Here is a 19,686-nt window from a genome sequence, read left to right on the forward strand (position 1 = left end):
AAAATTTTATGTCGAAATTACTTTCTTTTTTCTTTAATATTATTAAATAGTCTGATCCCCTTCTTTCTCTTATTTTTGAACTGTCCTTCTAAAATGCTCTAAATTATATAAATATTCGGCTGAGCAGTCAATTCTTTTTATTTTTGGCTTGTAACTTTTTTTTCATTTTTTTTTAAATTTTAATTCTATTAACTTTTTACTAATTGCTATTTTAAAAATTCTGCCCATTTCAACCCTAGTGGTATATGAGCACGTTAAACTAGTTATCTATCTATCAACTTTCTACAGGAGACGGGTCTCCCTGTGACCACTAGTGTAGCCTGTCACACGACATTGCCCGACTGTAACGACTAGTTCCAGATGACCATTCCACCACCAGTCCAGTAACTTTCCAGTGGTCGAACAGCCCCCATTTTGGATTAGAAAGAAACAAAATTTGACCAGTACCAAAAAAAAAGCAAAAAAAAGACAATCTTTGCAGGTGCGATTCCAGAATGGGGGGGGGGGGGGGGGGGGTCAAAAGCGTCTGGGACCTAACCCCTTCCTCCCGTTCACGACGAAAGAAAAGTTTTTCCCACTTATTTTAACGTGCATTCATCGCCAATATAAAACATCCATTTAAGTAGTTGCGTATAGACCCCACCCTTGCAAATATTAATGGATACGCGCCTACTTTGACGAATAAATAAACACGATCAACTTTTATGGACTTTAACAGGCCCGTATGCAATATTTTTAATGGAGGAGAGGGTGCAAATTCCTCATGATGGGACAAACAATGGCTAAAAAAACCCACCCAAAATAAACAAACAAAATCAAAACGGTTACGTAACGTTATTTGTATTTGATTAAAAAAAATGTGGACCTTTGGCAACATGCGTGTGCAGGTTTGAAAATATTCTCAAGGGTTTTCATGAGAATGGCGAATACAGCACATATTCAACATCTCTAGACAATAATGAACAAGAAATCTGCATCTCCTTGTAATACAAGAATTAAACCACTGACAATGCATCAACTAATCCTCCTATACTATTAAAATGGTGAATCTTCAAGATCAAACAGATTTTAAAATAATTTATTTAAAATAAACCTGTGCTGTAAACATATTTCAACATCAGTATAAAGAAATATATATATATTAATAAAATCTTCATCATAACACACAATACCAATCATGATGCCTTTAAGATTTGAGAATTAATATGCATGGGTTTTCGCCTCTTTTTTTTTGTCTATAATAAAGATAAAAATCTGGCTTGTATTTTTCCACTTCCTCACCCATTCCAGTTATGGTTCCTACTGGCCTCAATATTTTACACAAACCAGAGGTGGATCGGGGGGGGGGGGGGGGCAGCCTCCCCTAAATTTTGCGACAGTTATTTTTTTATATATTAATTTTCATTCCCCCTCCAAACCTCCCCCAATGTTCCCTTGGCATTCCACCTCATGTCACTGCCCTCCCCACCCCAAATGGATATTTTGGATCCGCCACTGCAAACTATGTGCAATATTATAACGATACTTACAACATGATGAATTAAAGTTACATTTTATAAATATGTGGAATCTCAAAAGATCAGGTCAGATCAGGATGCATATGGGTTAAAAAATCAACTTGTGATCTATTGAAACTGAAAATCTCAGTGTATCAAACTTACAAACTGTCCAAGCGTTCACACACAATGGAGTAGAGAAAAGCGACCACTTAAGACAGGTGGCCTCTGATTACAGTTTGCCACATACATACATACATACATACACACAGTCTTTATAAGATATGTTGTTGTTTCTTTCTTTTACCATCTGTACTCCTAATTAATGAATGTGTGGTCCATAGATTACTATAAATCACTATGTTATCACATTCAGAAATAAGGTGTTGCTGGAATGTATTAATAAAAAAATTCTGAACAGGTTTGTTTTCTTTTTCTTTAAATATTTAATTACTACTTCATGTGGTGTATTGTCATAGCAAGTGAATCTACACACATCAAGCTTAGCCTACCAAGAGGCAATTAGATGTGTTCCAGGGTCAAACTTTTTTAAATGATACACATTAGAGATGTTGGGACTGAATGGGTACTAGTACTCTTGAAGGTGTGAAGATCCATTATTTGCTGCACCTTGTCACTATTGTTAAAATATCCTTTTTATACAATAGTAAACATCTACTGTGGCTGCTTAATACAGGTATTGTAGTGATTTGGGATCCGATTTATATGGCCGCTGGCTGCGTTAGACAGGTGACAGCTTATTATGAGTGCATTTACATTAAAAATAGTTTAGGAGGGAAAAAAAGTGGCCAATTACGGCAGGTGACCACCGATTACAGGTGGCCGCTAGGACAGGTTTCACTGTACTTTGATTTTTACTGCACATCCACATGCTGATAAATAATAACTTGTGTGCTTAAAGAAATGTTCCAACTTGTTTGTGACAATCATACAACGAAATCCTACCATTTTTCTTCATGTAACTACATTGTGCTACTTATAGGTTAACTTTGTAATAAAATTGTTAATTATGAGCTTTTCAGTTTCAATTTATTTTGATGCATATGTTTTATTCCTTATAAGTCAGAAGTAATATTCCTACATTTTTGTTTGTGTAAGTACCACAGAGCATCTTACAAAAAATATATGCTAAATGTTTAAAACTTAAAAAAACAAAAAAAATGTAATAATTTTCAGTGTGTCACCCACATGGCTGCAGTTTAATGTAGAATTTTTAAATTTGTTTTATAAAATTGAAATAGCATTTATTGGAAACAAAAACATGTGTAACATATTTAATTACAACTTGGCAAAACATTTTTTTATTTTATGTTACTTTGTTACTTCATTATAAAGTTACCCTCTATATATCTTTGTACTTGGTGACCTGAGATGACCCATCTTTGATAAATAGTTTAAGAAATATCTTTATTGTTTCATAATAAGTGTATAACTAAACTGCACAATAAAAATCAAGAACTCTTCATTGGAACTGTATATGTTGTAAAGTCCTCGGCACAGATCACAGAATTCTTTCCTAAAATATCTTCAGCTTCATCCAACAAAACACGAACTGAATCCTCCCCTTTCTGAAAATTATCAAAAGGAAAATTATTTGATATGAATACATACACTGGGTTTGAAAAAAAAAAAAAAAAAAAAAAAATATTTAAAGTTTAGCTAAATAAAAGTGAAGAGAACTTAAACACTGATTTTGTTTATTTTAGATGCCTTTTCAAAACTGAAAATATTTAGAATTCAGAGAGGCATAAATTAGGCTTCTTATAAAAATGATAAACAAAATTGAAGTGAAAAAACCCCTTGAAAATGGGCATATTCATATGTTCAAGATATTTCTTGAGGGGGAAAAACCCCATGTATACTTGATTTTAACATCTTAGTTTGTAAGTGATTAGCCAGTAATGGACGAATGTAAATAACAGGCATGCTATTTTTCTGTTAACAACAAGGAATGAGCTTTTATAAAGGTACACACTATCCTACGAGAACAGTGGACTTATTGTATTGTACATCATGGAAGGAAGGAAGGAAATGTTTTATTTAACAACACACTCAACACATTTTATTTACGGTTATATTGCGTCACACATAGGTTAAGTACCACACAGATACTGAGAGAGGAAACCCACTGTCGTCACTTCATGGGCTACTCTTTTCGATTAGCAGCAAGGGATCTTTTACATGCACCATCCCACAGACAGGATGGTACATACCACGGCCTTTGTAACACCAGTTGTGAAGCACTGGCTGGAATGAGAAATAGCCCAATGGGCCCACTGAAGGGAATCGATCCTAGATCGATCGCGCATAAGGTGAACGCTGTACATCAAGAATCAAATATTGTTACATGATTACAGGCACAGGGGTAGGTTTCAGGGGTTGAGCTCCAATTCATTCATTTCAACTTATTTTCATGCTTATATCCAATTAAGGTTCAAGCACACTGTGCTGGGCACACACCTCAGCTATCTGGGCTGTCTGTCCAGAATAGTGGGTTAGTTGTTAGTGGTTAGTGTGAGAGAAGAAGGTGTAGTGGTCTTACACCTACCCCCACGGAGTCATTAAAACGTGCTCTGCGTGAGAGCCAGTACCGGGCTGCAAACACTGTACCTACCAGCCTTACGTCCGATACCTTAACCACAACACCACCGAGGCAGGTGATTTCCCAACCACCCCACCGCTCAAGTGAACTTACTTTTTTAAAATATATTTTCCAGACAAGCATGTCTCGACCCCTTAGAAACTTCTTTCACCACAGTCTAAACCTCCCTGTATAAATTCCTGCATACATTCCTGAATTGAAAATAATCCCTCAATAAATGGTCTTCCAACTGGCCACCATAGTGTACTGTTAAGCCATCAGTCCGTAAGGCAGATAGGTACTGAGTTCGTATCCTGGTACTGGCTTCTACACAAAGTTGGTTTCAACTGCACAATAGGAAGGTGTAAGACCACACCACTAGCTTCTCTCTCACTAGCAACTAATCAATAACCCACTGTCCTGACAGCCACGGTATGTGCCCAGGACAGTGTGCTTGAAATGTAATTGGATAAAAGCATCGAAATCAAGACTGAAATTGAACATGAACAAGTCTTCCAGGTCTTTATTATTACCTTAACCTTAGGCTATTATTACCTTAACTTCGGCTGACAGTGGCTTATATCGCTGACTGAAGTGTGTTAAAATCAACTGCTTCGCTCCAATATCTCGGCAAACTGTTGCTGCCATTGCTGAAATAATAATAAAAAAATAAAAATAAAAAAATTTAACGACACACTCAACACATTTTATTTACAGTTATATGGCATCAGACATGGTTATGGACCACACAGATTTTGAGAGGAAACCCGCTTTCGCCACTACATGGGCTACTCTTTCCAATTAGCAGCAAGGGATCTTTTATTTGCGCTTCCCACAGGCAGGACAGCACAAACCATGGCCTTTGTTGAACCAGTTATGGATCACTGATCAGTGTAAGTGGTTTACACCTACCCATTGAGCCTTGCGGAGCACTCTCGGAGTTTGGAGTCGGTATCTGGATTAAAAATCCTATGTCTCGACTGGGATCCGAACCCAGTACCTACCAGCCTGTAGACTGATGGCCTAACCACGACGCCACCTAGGCCGGGTTGCATGTTGTTCACAACAGATATTAATAGTAGTTTTAAAGCCGCACACCCTAGTTCCATCCAGCGAAAATAAATTATAATTTGGTTAATCTACAAACCTGTAACACACTTAGATGACGTTTTTATCAAAAATAGTGAAAAAGCAGGTTTTATATCGATAAATACCATGGGAATCCCCATGTCCCAATTGCTTGAAATAATTTTGAAAGTTAGTATTCTGATGTCACCGGTAGATGTCGCTTGAAGCACAACAATGCCTACGTCACGACAAATTTCACAGAGTGCGCACAGACTTGGGGTGCGTTCTTTTCACCTCTCCTGGACATGTTCCAACTGTTCTGTCCTGGTTGTATCCCCTCTCCAGATATCGTAAGACTTAGCAAAATTATTGGCTTTAAGGGTTTGTAACGTTTTGTATTGAGACACTTACTTGTCTGAATTTTATTGTTACTGAAAATGTTCATGAACTGTGAAGAAAAATCTCACAAATGAACAACAACAAATCGGATGTTGATTGCGCGAACCGTGCACGAGAAAACAAACCGAACCAAAATGATAACGGTCACGTGGTATACCAACGTCTGTGACATTAAAATGGAAATATCCGTCTAAAAATAGATTAGACCTTGTCTGCTCAACATTTTTTTCTCAAACGTGCGTCCGTTTTTAAGAAATACGAAAAATGCATTTTGTGGTATTACAAAAACCAGGATTACCAAAAAACACTTCAGGTGAATGAAAATGTATATTCTAAATAATAAATGGTAAGTAAAGTGCAATTTTATTTGTGAAAAAATGGGTTTAATAGCGAAAAACAACGCCGTAATGGTTAACAACTAGCCGTAACTAGGGTGTGTCCCTTTAAAAGAAATAGTTATACGGTGCCAGTTTATTAGAGATATATGACAACTGACATTAAAGTAAATGGGCTTTGGGTGTAGTAACGTCCAGCAGTTGTAATCTTGTAAGAAACTTCAGTAGTCATGTGATCCCATTCAAAATGGATCACTCAGATATTATTCATAAATAAGAGTCATACAATCAGTCCACAAAAAATATCTATCTAAAATAACTAATCTGTCAGTGTTTGTTTTGTTCAATGACACCACTAGAGCACATTGATTTATTAATCATTGGCTATTGGATGTCAAACATTTGGTAATTGTGACAAATAGTCTTAGAGAGGAAACCCGCTACATTTTTCCATTAGCAAGGGATCTTTTATATGCACCATCCCACAGACAGGATAACACATACCACAGCCTTTGATATACCAGTTGTGGTGCACTGGCTGGAACGAGAAATAGCCCAATGGGCCTACCAATCTGTCAGTGAGTCAAATACAAGGAGAAATAGAGAATTTGTCAAAATACGAGCTACATTTAGTAAATCACAATTCTGAAGTTGCCTTCATCGTAAATATGTCATCATGAATAGCACAAATATAGTTTGACATCCTGCAATGTAACTTAATTTTATCAAACCAATGGCATTGCACTCTGATGTATAGGTCTTGCCAGCTTGTAAATAATTATGACCTTTTTGTCAGCAATATGTATATTAAATAGGATAATACACCAAAACATAAAATGGGATTATAACATGGATATTATGGGTAACTTGTAGAATAAATGTTTTGAAAATACTAACAAGAAAATGAGGGAAACTTTTGAGTGTTTCTTCTCTTTTCAGAATACTTAACTTGACATTTTACCTGTGTAAATACCCCCACCTAATGGACTGTTCCAAACAGTCAATCAAATGACTATATTCTTGCACTGTATCCCAGGTACCCACATTTGATCATGTGACTTACTTTTCTTTTGCTCTAGCAGTCAGCTTAGTAAATGACAAGACTTTATTGTATTAACCATGGTATATATATGCAGATATTAACCTGGTGTGGAATGTCCATTCTCCCGAGCTTTTCCTTCCATGGAACCTTCGACAGTGGCTTCGTGTATCAATACATCCGCTCCCTGGCCCACACTGAGGAGCTGTGATGAGTCACTCGTGTCTCCGAGAATGACGACCTTACGACCAGGGCGAGGGGGTCCAAGAACATCTTCAGATTTTACCTGTAATCATGAAACTCAAATATACAGGTAATATTTTTTCGATCTCTGCAGACTGTTTCTACAGCCACTGATTGGCTGGCTTAAAAATCACGATGTTTGGTTGGTTGCTTGCCATGGCCGGAACTTCACTTTCATTCATATAATGTTTCCATTCATGAGTCAGATTACACATACGTTATATGATCTACAAAGATTTACAGATAAAAATTGACTCGTTTGTTTTGTAAACATGAAATATTATATTTTCATAAGCAGCGGCTTCAGTAATATATGAAAATAATTATTATTTTGTACTGTAAACATTTGATGGTAAAAAAACACACCATTATGCTATGACGTCACTTACATTACGTCATGTAATGCGCATAAGATTATATGACGTAATGGCTGATGGTTTTGTTGTAGACTGCAGAGAAATGTTTACATCAATAATCAGTTATAATGACAATGAGTAATAAAGAGAATAACTAACTCGCTACGAGGAGTTACGAATTATCTGTTCCTCATGAATGAATGTTGTAAAACCCTTGCCAAAGGCTCGGGTTTACAACATTCATTCACTCGAGACAGATATTTATTGTTATTTATTCTCTAAATACAATTTTATACAATTACTACAGAGTTAATGTTAGTGCATGAGCAAATTAGACTGTTAACATTATGCCGTCGAATTCATTGAACTTTTGTCACTGGGACCATTATTGGCCAAACATAATTATACCAAATGCAACAAATCATATTACCTGATGTATAAAGTCTCCTTTAATTTAGTTTTTTTTCTGTTAACACTAATCTCCACATTTGATCATTTCTAAGACTTAAAAGATAAATAAAATTAACACTATGAAATCTGTCACCTCAGTTCCATTTTCAAGTTTAACAGTTTCTCCAGATTTGAGTTTGCCAAAGAGTTTTCCTGGTGGTACACCTTTATCTTTAGCAGCTTGAACATCCAGTCTGAAATACACCAGAGTTACTGTTTAAATAAAAAAACATTCACTATACACCAACACCTTTATCTTTAGCAGCTTGAACATCCAGTCTGAAAAACACTAGAGTTACTGTTTAAATAAAAAAATATTCACTATACACCAACAAACTTTATCTTTAGCAGCTTGAACATCCAGTCTGAAAAACACCAGGGTTACTGTTTAAATGAAATCATTCATTACACGTCAACACCTTTATCTTTATCAGCTTGAACATCCAGTCTGAAAAACAATATGACATGTGCCCAACAATCACCAAAAAAGGTTTGTTTTCTTTAACGACACCACTAGCGCACATTGATTTATTAATCATCGGCTACTGGATGTCAAACATTTGGTAATTTGACATGAGAGTTTCAGAGAGGAAACCCGCTACATTTTTTCATTAGTAGCAAGGGATCTTTTATATGTACCATCCCACAGACAGAATAGCACATACCATGGCCTTTGATATACCAATCGTGGTACACAGGCTGGAATGAGAAATACTGGCTGGAACTGACGGGAGTCAATCCTAGACCTACCGCGCATCAAGCGAGCACTTGACCAGTTACTATTTAAATGAAAAACATTTATTATACATCAACAACAGGTTTCCCTGGTGGTACACTTTTATGTTAAGAATTACTATTTAAATAATTGATAAAATGTTAACAAACTAAACAAACAGAGATGATTTGCTAGTCTGACCATCTGTTAATTAGTCCCACTCTATATGAAATCCTAATAAATGAGTATGCCTGACTGTGTATGTTTGTATTTAGGTCGCACAGATCTAATGAGTGTAACATATTACATACATGTACATGTACGTCAGGTTCATCTTGAGCCAAAATTTGAAATCAATCATAACTTTAAATTTATGTCAGCAGAGCAGGTATACATTTACAAGTTTTTGGTATCTATTTTACGCAGAAAATTAAATAGTTATAGTACTGATGAATCCACTTAATTGCATACCATTTTATAGAATAAATCGTTATTTGCAAATTAATGTGTTGCACAGAATCATTTAGCATTAAACCAATACAAATTATATCGCATAATTGAATGGCTTTATAAACATATATTATATTAATATATATGGATCAAGGTAAAGGTATATACAAATATTTATGCACATTTTAAACACCCAGTAATTATATGAATTGTTTTTCAACCGTGGATTTTGTAATTTTGCACATAATGCAAACATAAATGGTTTTATTTACAAATTTTACAAATGATAGTTTGAAAAATATATATAAAGAAATCACTTTTTTTGGTCCTTACTATGACCCACTTTCTAAACAAACTTTTTTTTTTTAAATAGAAAACAAATACGGTAAATGTAGTTAACAATGATTTGTGAATATGGTTCCTAACCCGTATGCAAATTTTCATCACTACATAAAGAGATGTATAGATTTTGCATACTATTGTTACTAACAAGTAATATTCACTCACTTTCCTGGATGAGGTTTTTCTTCTATCACAAATCCAAACGATGGTATCCGATGTTTGAGCCAGATGCCAATAACCGTCACCTTATTGTCTTCAAACCTGTGAAGTCGACATGACGTGACCATGACAGTACAATCTCAACCAAATGGAAATCTCTTTACATTTTGAAATTAACATATAGGTGGTTATTTAACAGCAGATACATGTATAGAGGATTCGACACGAGTATTTTTGTAATATGGAAAATATCAACAGTCTATTTTAATCGGTATTTGTCGAGGCTCTGCTGAGACAAATACCAATTAACTAGACGAGGTTGATAATTTACATATTAAAGAACATGAGTAGCGAATTCTGTTTATAACATTTCTAAAATAACATTTTAATTTGATTTTGAGTAAATCACAGTACTGAAGTCGCCTCAATCAACAAAGTCGATGTTAATCGGTATTTGTTGAGGCTCTGCCTAGACAAATACCAGTTAAGTAGACAAGGTTTATATTTTACATATTAAAAAACATGAGTAGCGAATTCTGTTTATACTATAACATTTCTAAAATAACAATTAAATTATATTTTTAGTAAATCACAGTACTGAAGTCACCTCCATCGGCAATATGACGTCACCACGATTAGCACAAATTAAGTTTGATGTCACACATTTTAACTAAATGTTATGAAAACATTACGCTTAGGTATGCAGGTCTTGTTGGCTTGTAAACAAATGACCCATTCACAGCAACACATTATTACATAGAGACCTTGCAAATTTGCATATACCTTTAAATTTGCATACCATTATTGACCGGGTTAATACACTAAATTATCACATGGCTTTATACATAGATATCATGGGTCAGCTATTGGATAAAAGCTGTTATTGTGCTGAAGTTAACAGTCTTCATTATAAAAGGTGACTGATCACTCCCATTACCCTCTACACTCATATGGATAGTTTCAGGTGAGATTCAAATTGATCGCCTTGCAATAAAATGTTTAATCAATTTCATTTAAAACTTCATGTGATTGCTCACCTGATATCAGATCCCTTTGTCAATAACATTAACAAGTACCCTTTGTCAATAACATTAACAAGTACCCTGTGTCAATAACATTAACAAGTACCCTGTGTCAATAACATTAACAAGTACCCTGTGTCAATACCATTAACAAGTACCCTGTGTCAATACCATTAACAAGTACCCTGTGTCAATACCATTAACAAGTACCCTGTGTCAATACCATTAACAAGTACCCTTTGTCAATACCATTAACAAGTACCCTTTGTCAATAACATTAACAAGTACCCTGTGTCAATACCATTAACAAGTACCCTGTGTCAATACCATTAACAAGTACCCTGTGTCAATACCATTAACAAGTACCCTGTGTCAATACCATTGTCAATACCATTAACAAGTACCCTGTGTCAATACCATTAACAAGTACCCTGTGTCAATAACATTAACAAGTACCCTGTGTCAATACCCTGTGTCATTAACAAGTACCCTGTGTCAATAACATTAACAAGTACCCTGTGTCAATAACATTAACAAGTACCCTGTGTCAATACCATTAACAAGTACCCTGTGTCAATACCATTAACAAGTACCCTGTGTCAATACCATTAACAAGTACCCTGTGTCAATACCATTAACAAGTACCCTGTGTCAATACCATTAACAAGTACCCTGTGTCAATACCATTAACAAGTACCCTGTGTCAATACCATTAACAAGTACCCTGTGTCAATAACATTAACAAGTACCTGTGTCAATGTCAAGTACCCTGTGTCAATAACATTAACAAGTACCCTGTGTCAATAACATTACCCTGTGTCAATACCATTAACAAGTACCCTGTTCAATACAAGTACCCTGTGTCAATAACATTAACAAGTACCCTGTGTCAATACCATTAACAAGTACCCTGTGTCAATACCATTAACAAGTACCCTGTGTCAATAACATTAACAAGTACCCTGTGTCAATAACATTAACAAGTACCCTGTGTAACAAGTACCCTGTGTCAATACCATTAACAAGTACCCTGTGTCAATACCATTAACAAGTACCCTGTGTCAATACCATTAACAAGTGTGTCAATACCATTAACAAACCCTGTGTCAATACATTAACAAGTACCCTGTGTCAATACCATTAACAAGTACCCTGTGTCAATAACATTAACAAGTACCCTGTGTCAATAACATTACCCTGTGTCAAACAAGTACCCTGTGTCAATAACATTAACAAGTACCCTGTGTCAATAACATTAACAAGTACCCTGTGTCAATACCATTAACAAGTACCCTGTGTCAATACCATTAACAAGTACCCTGTGTCAATAACATTAACAAGTACCCTGTGTCAATAACATTAACAAGTACCCTGTGTCAATACCATTAACAAGTACCCTGTGTCAATACCATTCATTAACAAGTACCCTGTGTCAATACCATTAACAAGTACCCTGTGTCAATACCATTCATTAACAAGTACCCTGTGTCAATAACATTAACAAGTACCCTGTGTCAATAACATTAACAAGTACCCTGTGTCAATACCATTAACAAGTACCTGTGTCAATCATTAACAAGTAGTACCCTGTGTCAATACCATTCATTAACAAGTACCCTGTGTCAATACCATTAACAAGTACCCTGTGTCAATACCATTCATTAACAAGTACCCTGTGTCAATAACATTAACAAGTACCCTGTGTCAATAACATTAACAAGTACCCTGTGTCAATAACATTAACAAGTACCCTGTGTCAATAACATTAACAAGTACCCTGTGTCAATAACATTAACAAGTACCCTGTGTCAATACCATTAACAAGTACCCTGTGTCAATACCATTAACAAGTACCCTGTGTCAATAACATTAACAAGTACCCTGTGTCCATTAACAAGTACCCTGTGTCAATACATTAACAAGTACATTAACAAGTACCCTTTGTCAATAACATTAACAAGTACCCTGTGTCAATAACATTAACAAGTACTGAAATAACAAGTACCCTGTGTCAATAACATTAACAAGTACCCTGTGTCAATAACATTAACAAGTACTGTGTCAATAACATTAACAAGTACCCTGTGTCAATAACATTAACAAGTACCCTGTGTCAATAACATTAACAAGTACCCTGTGTCAATAACATTAACAAGTACCCTGTGTCAATAACATTAACAAGTACCCTGTGTCAATAACATTAACAAGTACCCTGTGTCAATAACATTAACAAGTACCCTGTGTCAATAACATTAACAAGTACCCTGTGTCAATAACATTAACAAGTACCCTGTGTCAATAACATTAACAAGTACCCTGTGTCAATAACATTAACAAGTACCCTGTGTCAGTATGTCATTAACAAGTACCCTGTGTCAATAACATTAACAAGTACCCTGTGTCAATAACATTAACAAGTACCCTGAGGAAATCTGAAAGGAAATCTATTTACACAATAAAGAAAATGTACTTTGTTGTTAAAAAAATGGCTTGTGTACCACCTACTAGAGATTGCCCCCCCCCCCTTTCCTCCACCCCAACCCACCCCCTCAACACACAGTTATTGATCTGAAGGTCCTGACACTATGAATCAGAGACCAGTCTCAAAATACACTTAGTGTTACTCCAGGCTCAGGAGGGTGTGTGTGAAGCAGAGGTAATTCTTAAAAAAAAAAAAATTACTGGAAAAATAATTCTGAATTAAAATGTACCAGGACAAAACTCTCAATGTAAACAACTACAATAATTCTGTCATCACCTTCCAACCTTCGGGTAGCTGCTGATCAACTGTCTGCATCTCATGGACAATGTAGTCGAAGCCCAACTCTGATCGGGAGAGTTCAAGGGACACTCTGAGAAATTTCCTCAAACCCACCGGTCCATACAACTCCACTGGCTCAATGCGAGCGTTGTTCTGACTGATGGTACACATCAAACCAGGCAAGCCAAAAACCTGCAAATGAGATTAAACATTTTGTACAAAATATAGACAGGTTTCATTTTCGCTGACTTAGAAGCATAGAGATACATACATGTATACTGGCAGAAAAAATTTCCGACCTGTGCACCAAATGAATGTATACAGAACTGCTTTTACTACAATCTGGTCATGAAAATTTCTGAAAATTATTGGGTAACCATTCCCTTCGCTATTCCATAGGTGTTCTGTCAATTGCACATGCTATTCACGCTTTATCACGCTTTATGCGCACAACTTGCCTTTTGTGCATTTCGGGTCACATAATCCTGTTTGATGTCATTTTTATTATTATTGGACTGCAAACTAATTGTATATCTTATTATCACTCAGAAAGAACACTTTTGTTGGTATCAAATTGACATCAACATAATGTCACACCTCTCAGAAAATGGACAAAGAAAGTTTGTTTTGTGACCTTGTCGCTAGACTTAGATCACATGATCATTATCTCTGGCTTGAAGCTCCGCACATTTTATTGTCGGTAGGACCCACCACAAGCGCAGGTTTAACAACACCAATGGAGCACATCGATTAATTAATCATCGGCTTTTTTAATACTTTTTTTTCTTCATAAGTACTCTGTCACGGTGACAAAGGTTGTGCTGTTTAACGACACCAAAGTACATTGATTAATTAATCATCGGCTATTGGATGTCAAACATTTGGTAATTCTGACTCGTAGTCATCAGACGAAACCTGCTAAATTTTTTCTAATGCAGCAAGGGATCTTTTATATGCACTTTCCCCACATACAGGAAAGCACACACCACAGCCTTTGTCCAGTTGTGGTCCACTGGTTGGAACGAGAAAAAGATCAATCACATGAATGGATCCACCGAGGTGGTTCGATCCTGCAATGCAATGGAAATCTTCAAGCGATTGGTATGCTTGAAGTTGGAATGACAAAGACATAGTTGCCAGACTTTGTGGTGTTCATTAGTGCTTATCAGAACACCATACAGTATCTACAGAGATGTTATCAACAATTAGAGTACTAGAGATCTTCAGTATAATGGGAGCCTATGTGTGAAGTCACGTTTGCAAAATGTCTATACCATGCTAGTATTCCTACGGAATCATTTGGAAACAACAAGTCTGAAACATCCCTGAATTAAGTTTGTTTTGTTTAATGACACCATTAGAGCACATTGATTTATTCATCATTGGCTATTGGATGTCAAACATTTAGTAATGTTGGCATATACATGTAGTCTTAGAAAGGAAACCCGCTATATTTTTTCATTAGTAGCAAGGGATCTTTTATATGCACCATCCCAAAGACAGGATAGCACATACCACAGCCTTTGTGCACTGGCTAGAACAAGAACTAGCGCAATGGGCCCACTGATGGTATCTCTGAATTAAGGTCAATTAATGGTTTGATTACAAAAAACATGACCACGACAGTTCAATAATATATTGTCATGTTATGTCATCAATGATACACCAAGCATGGTGTAGACTACACTTTAGGTTCAGAAGTCAAGACAAGTCCACTGTACTTTTAAGAGATAAATAATACATGTATGGCAAACAAAATGTTTTGATAGTTTTTTTTAAAATAAATATTACTGAGATTTTAATGATGCACAGAAACTTTTTTCCGCTAATATATATTATATTTTATTTATATATATATTGAACAAAATAAGAAACTTCCGCTAACTTTGCTTGAACATAACTTGATGAAAACAAACCGGGGGAATAATTGTTATATATGTGTTTAAAAGAGTGTTCCATGATGCATCCTTTGGTGAAAAAATCATGGCCATAGGTTAACAGAAACTGGGAGAAATTTTGACCAAGTGTGGTAGGGGCTAAAAATAAAAACACCCACTTAATAACAGGTATGACCACCTCTTGAATTGACCACTGCAGTGCATCACAGGCACACAGAATTGACTAAAGTGTTGATTTCTGCCTGTGGAATATTGTTCCATTCCTGAATGAGCGCTTGACGAAGTTTGTTGACGTTAGCGGGTGTGTTTGGACGACGCCTCAATCGTCTGTCCAGACTATCCCAGACATGCTCGATGGGGTTGAGATCAGGACTTTTAGTGGGCCAGTCATCAATGAAATCAATGTTATTTGTCCTAATAAAATTTACAGTGTCTCTAGCTGTATGAAAGGTGGCATTATCATGCTGAAAAATCGAGATGTTGGCGTTGTTATGGAACAGAGTAATGACGTGATGAGCGAGAATGTCATCGCGGTAACGTTGAGCATTTAAATTGCCATCAATGACGACTAGTGGTGAACGATAACCATGAGCAATGGCTGCCCAGACCATGACAGAACCCCCCACCCCAAACCGATCTCGTTCAAGAACACAACAGTCAGCATAGCGTTCATTTCTCCTAAGGTAGACGCGCACCCTGCCATCACCACGTTGTAAAGAAAATCTGGATTCATCCGAAAAAAGAACGATATTCCAGCGTTGCCGTATCCAACGAGTGTGTACACGTGCCCAATTAAGACGATTTAGATGATGACGTTGCGTTAAAACGCATCCGACGTAAGGACGTCGTGCATGTAAACCGTTCTCCCGCAGACGATTACGAACAGTTTGCCCACTGATTCGGTTATTATGAAGCCCAGGTGTGATAGCAGCAGTAGCAGTGGCAGTTTGGAATCGATTGCGCAAATGCGTGTTCATGATATAGCGGTCTTGACCACACGCTGTAACACGCGGACGTACATGAAGTGGCAAGTCGTTGGTGCTTTCTGTCGTTGCGAAGATTTCGTATCGCTCGACTAGAACTCCCAACATGCCTTGCAATGTCTTCTGTTGACATGCCAGCACCAAGCATGCCAATCACCCGTTCGCGTAAATTATTGGGTATTCTTGGCATACTAAAAATGCTACAATGTAAAAAAACTTGTTTTTTTTTTGGTTTTTTACAAATTTTGAAGCGTTTTCGTCCACTTGACAACAATGTCAGTAAGACAAGTAAAACAAATTGACCGAATACTACACGGGACATGTCGAACCATGCATGCACGTGCAAACTGAATTTCATGTTGTCGACGATTAACAGTGCAAACATAATCGATAAAATTCATGAATCCTGATAATACAGCTCAAGGCTAATACTACCTATATAATTTCATTACACAATGAATTCTTTAACACAACAAATACAATATGTACAAATCGGAAGTTTCTTTTTTTGTTCAGTATATATATATATAATACTTTTTTATTCAAGTGAATTCTTTTTTATTTCTTTCTTCCTGTTTTTTGGTTAGCCATTAAGTCATGGGATAGGCATTACACATGTAATTTCACAGCATGGTTTTAAACATACATGGTCACCATGGAGATGTGAAATGAATATTTTGCCAATTTTCCCAGGTTTCAGTGGGCTCTTCATCAACTGTATCTGTGATCCTTCTCCACAGTCAAATAGCCAACACCAGTCATCTGAAACAAAGCAAAATAATAGGATCTCAAAACACAAAACAAATTTTTTTAGTTACTTATTGTCTTCACATACAAACATTAAGGGCGGGACTTAACCCAGTGGTAAAGCTCTCGCATGATGTGCTGTCGGTCTAGAATCGATCCCCATTGGTGGGCCCCATTAGGCTATTTCTCGCTCTAACCAATGCACCACAACTGGTATATCAAAGGCTGTGGTATGTGTTATCCTGTCTGTAGGATGGTACATATAAAAGATCCATTGCTACTAATGAAAAAATGTAGCAGGTTTCCACTCTAAAACTATGTTAACATTATCAAATGCTTGACATCCAATAGCTGATGATAATGATTAATAAATCAATTGATGTGCTCTAGTGGGATTGTTAAACAAAATAAACTTTAACTTTAACAATACAAACATTAATTTTTAAATATTAATTTCAAAGTTCAAATAATTTTATTTAATCATTTGAGCATTTACTGTTTTACAATAATAACATACTTCACATTTTCTTGGAATTTATACATATACAGTATAACATACTGAATTTACAAATGTTTATATATATATACAAGATTCTACCTCTTTTTAATGGAGGTTTGGACCTCTGACGCCCTAGTTTCCACATGTACTGGTTTAGACTATGGCGTAAAAACAACTAAGGGTAGTAATTAATTATTCTCCTAACTTAGGGCCTTCAGATGAACCCCTGAAGGAGAAACTCTTTGGCCCCATGGAGAACCTACGGAATACAGCAGCTTTTGTTCGAGCCACTGGGGTCCCTGTCTGAGTGTAAGGTGAAGAAGAAGATTATAAAGAGCCATTCAAAATAATATTTATTATCACACTGACACCATATACCGTAAATTCATATGCCAAGGGGAGTTAAATATTATTATCTTTGAACTAGTTTAAGATGAGTGATGGGGAGCTTGAGTGATAGCTTTCCTTAAAGTTAAAATGGTGAGGTCTTGGGTACCATAACTTCCTACCATTCCTCAGTGCGATGCACGAGACCCCTCTAGAAGGAGTTGGATAAGCAGATGCTGTTCCAAGAAACGTGATCTCCATCACGGATGATCTCCTCTAATGTTGGCAGAGGCTGGATCAGTCAAACCACCAATGAGCAGATCTACACTTTCTAGAAAGGAAAATAGTAGAACAAATTTAACTGCTGCACATACTACAGATATTACCAGGGTTCAACATTTTGTTTTGATTCTAAAGCCATCAAATGAAAATTTTAGTCATTAAAACATCTATTAGTGACTCAGCTCAAGACACAACTCAAGTCACCTCTAGCCCTCCCTTTTGATTATTTCTTGTAGGGTAGAGCTAGAGGGGACTCTATGTAACAGATGCGCGAAATACAACAACCTAATAGTCGCCTGCTACTGTATCAAAAATACAAATATTTTCCTAAACCTAATGCCACAGACCTTTAGTTTGATTATTCTGTAACATTAAACTTACATGTTAACCAGTACCAACACTACACAAAGATACCTGACAACCCTATGCGAAAGGAACCCGTGTGGTCACACAGCAAACTCAACAGCTTGTTTAATATCATGACTGGACTCGGAAATTGCAGCTTAAATTAGTTTTCAATTATCAGTTGCATGCACAGGAAGGTGGCAAAAGGGGGGGGTGGCGGCACACACAGTATAATATTCACTTGGTCCCCCCCCCCTTATAATTTTTAGTTAGGGTTAGGGCGAGGGATTATTGTTTGGGGGGGGGGGACCGGGAGGATATTTTTCCAAAACCATCCATCATTCCATGTTGCTACTGGGTCGAGGAACGTGGGGACACATGCCTGTTTGCCCTCCACCCCCATCATGGCCCATGGCTCTTACGCCAGTTATTATCTTTGCTTTATCCAGGCCCGTACGTGGGGGGGGGGGGGGGGGGTGCATACGCACCTCCACCCCCCCCCCCCCCATAGTCTGCCGAGGTCCGTCCGTGGATGTGTAAACAAAATTAAAATAGTCCGATGATGTGAATTGAGGCAAAGAAACATTTTAAATTTACTTCCCAGAATGCAAGAAAATGCATCTCCTGCATTCTAGATTTAAAAACATTTCGGGGGGGGGGGGGGGGGGGCATGCCTCCGGACCCCTTAGCAACTCCGGGCCTTTGGGCCGTCGATTACGCACCCCCACCCCACACACACCCCCCCACCCCACATAAATTTCTGCGTACGGGCCTGTTATCAATGCCCTTTTTGACAATAAACGATTTTAACACACTATATAATGGTGTACTTTATTAAATCGTACTTTGTATTATCTGACAATTTCAATGAACACCTTACCTTTCTGGGAATATCTGACGAATTATGGCATTTCTCAACATTTTGACATCAAACAAGACACATGTATCTCCTCGTCTCTGTGAAGAGCACCGTCCTATTTATCTTGGTCGTGGAACGGACCCCTCTGTGTAAAGTTAGGTTCTTTTTCTATTCCATGACTTATACTAGTATATGAAAAATCATGGTAAGTGATATCCTGTCTTTTAGTAAATGTCAAGCAGCTTAAATAATAGACCGAATATTTCTGTCTCTGTAAAGCTTTATTTCATGTTTTGGGGGGGTTTAAAA

At 36.8% G+C, this 19,686-nt stretch overlaps 1 protein-coding gene across 1 annotated transcript; it reads right to left on the minus strand.

The window, feature by feature from the left end:
* Positions 1 to 1,064: 1,064 nt before the first annotated feature.
* Positions 1,065 to 19,534, minus strand: LOC121384233 (zinc phosphodiesterase ELAC protein 1-like). Its single transcript, XM_041514520.1, is given in 10 exon segments — positions 1,065 to 3,085; positions 4,654 to 4,748; positions 7,045 to 7,225; positions 8,083 to 8,182; positions 9,661 to 9,763; positions 10,473 to 10,531; positions 13,418 to 13,629; positions 16,965 to 17,080; positions 18,074 to 18,222; positions 19,399 to 19,534. Coding segments are annotated over 9 exon segments (1,062 nt in total). The 5' UTR covers positions 18,153 to 18,222; positions 19,399 to 19,534; the 3' UTR covers positions 1,065 to 2,968.
* Between the last annotated feature and the right edge of the window lie 152 nt (positions 19,535 to 19,686).

The sequence above is a fragment of the Gigantopelta aegis genome, chromosome 10, assembly GCF_016097555.1.
Source record: "Gigantopelta aegis isolate Gae_Host chromosome 10, Gae_host_genome, whole genome shotgun sequence".
NCBI classification, from domain to species: domain Eukaryota; kingdom Metazoa; phylum Mollusca; class Gastropoda; order Neomphalida; family Peltospiridae; genus Gigantopelta; species Gigantopelta aegis.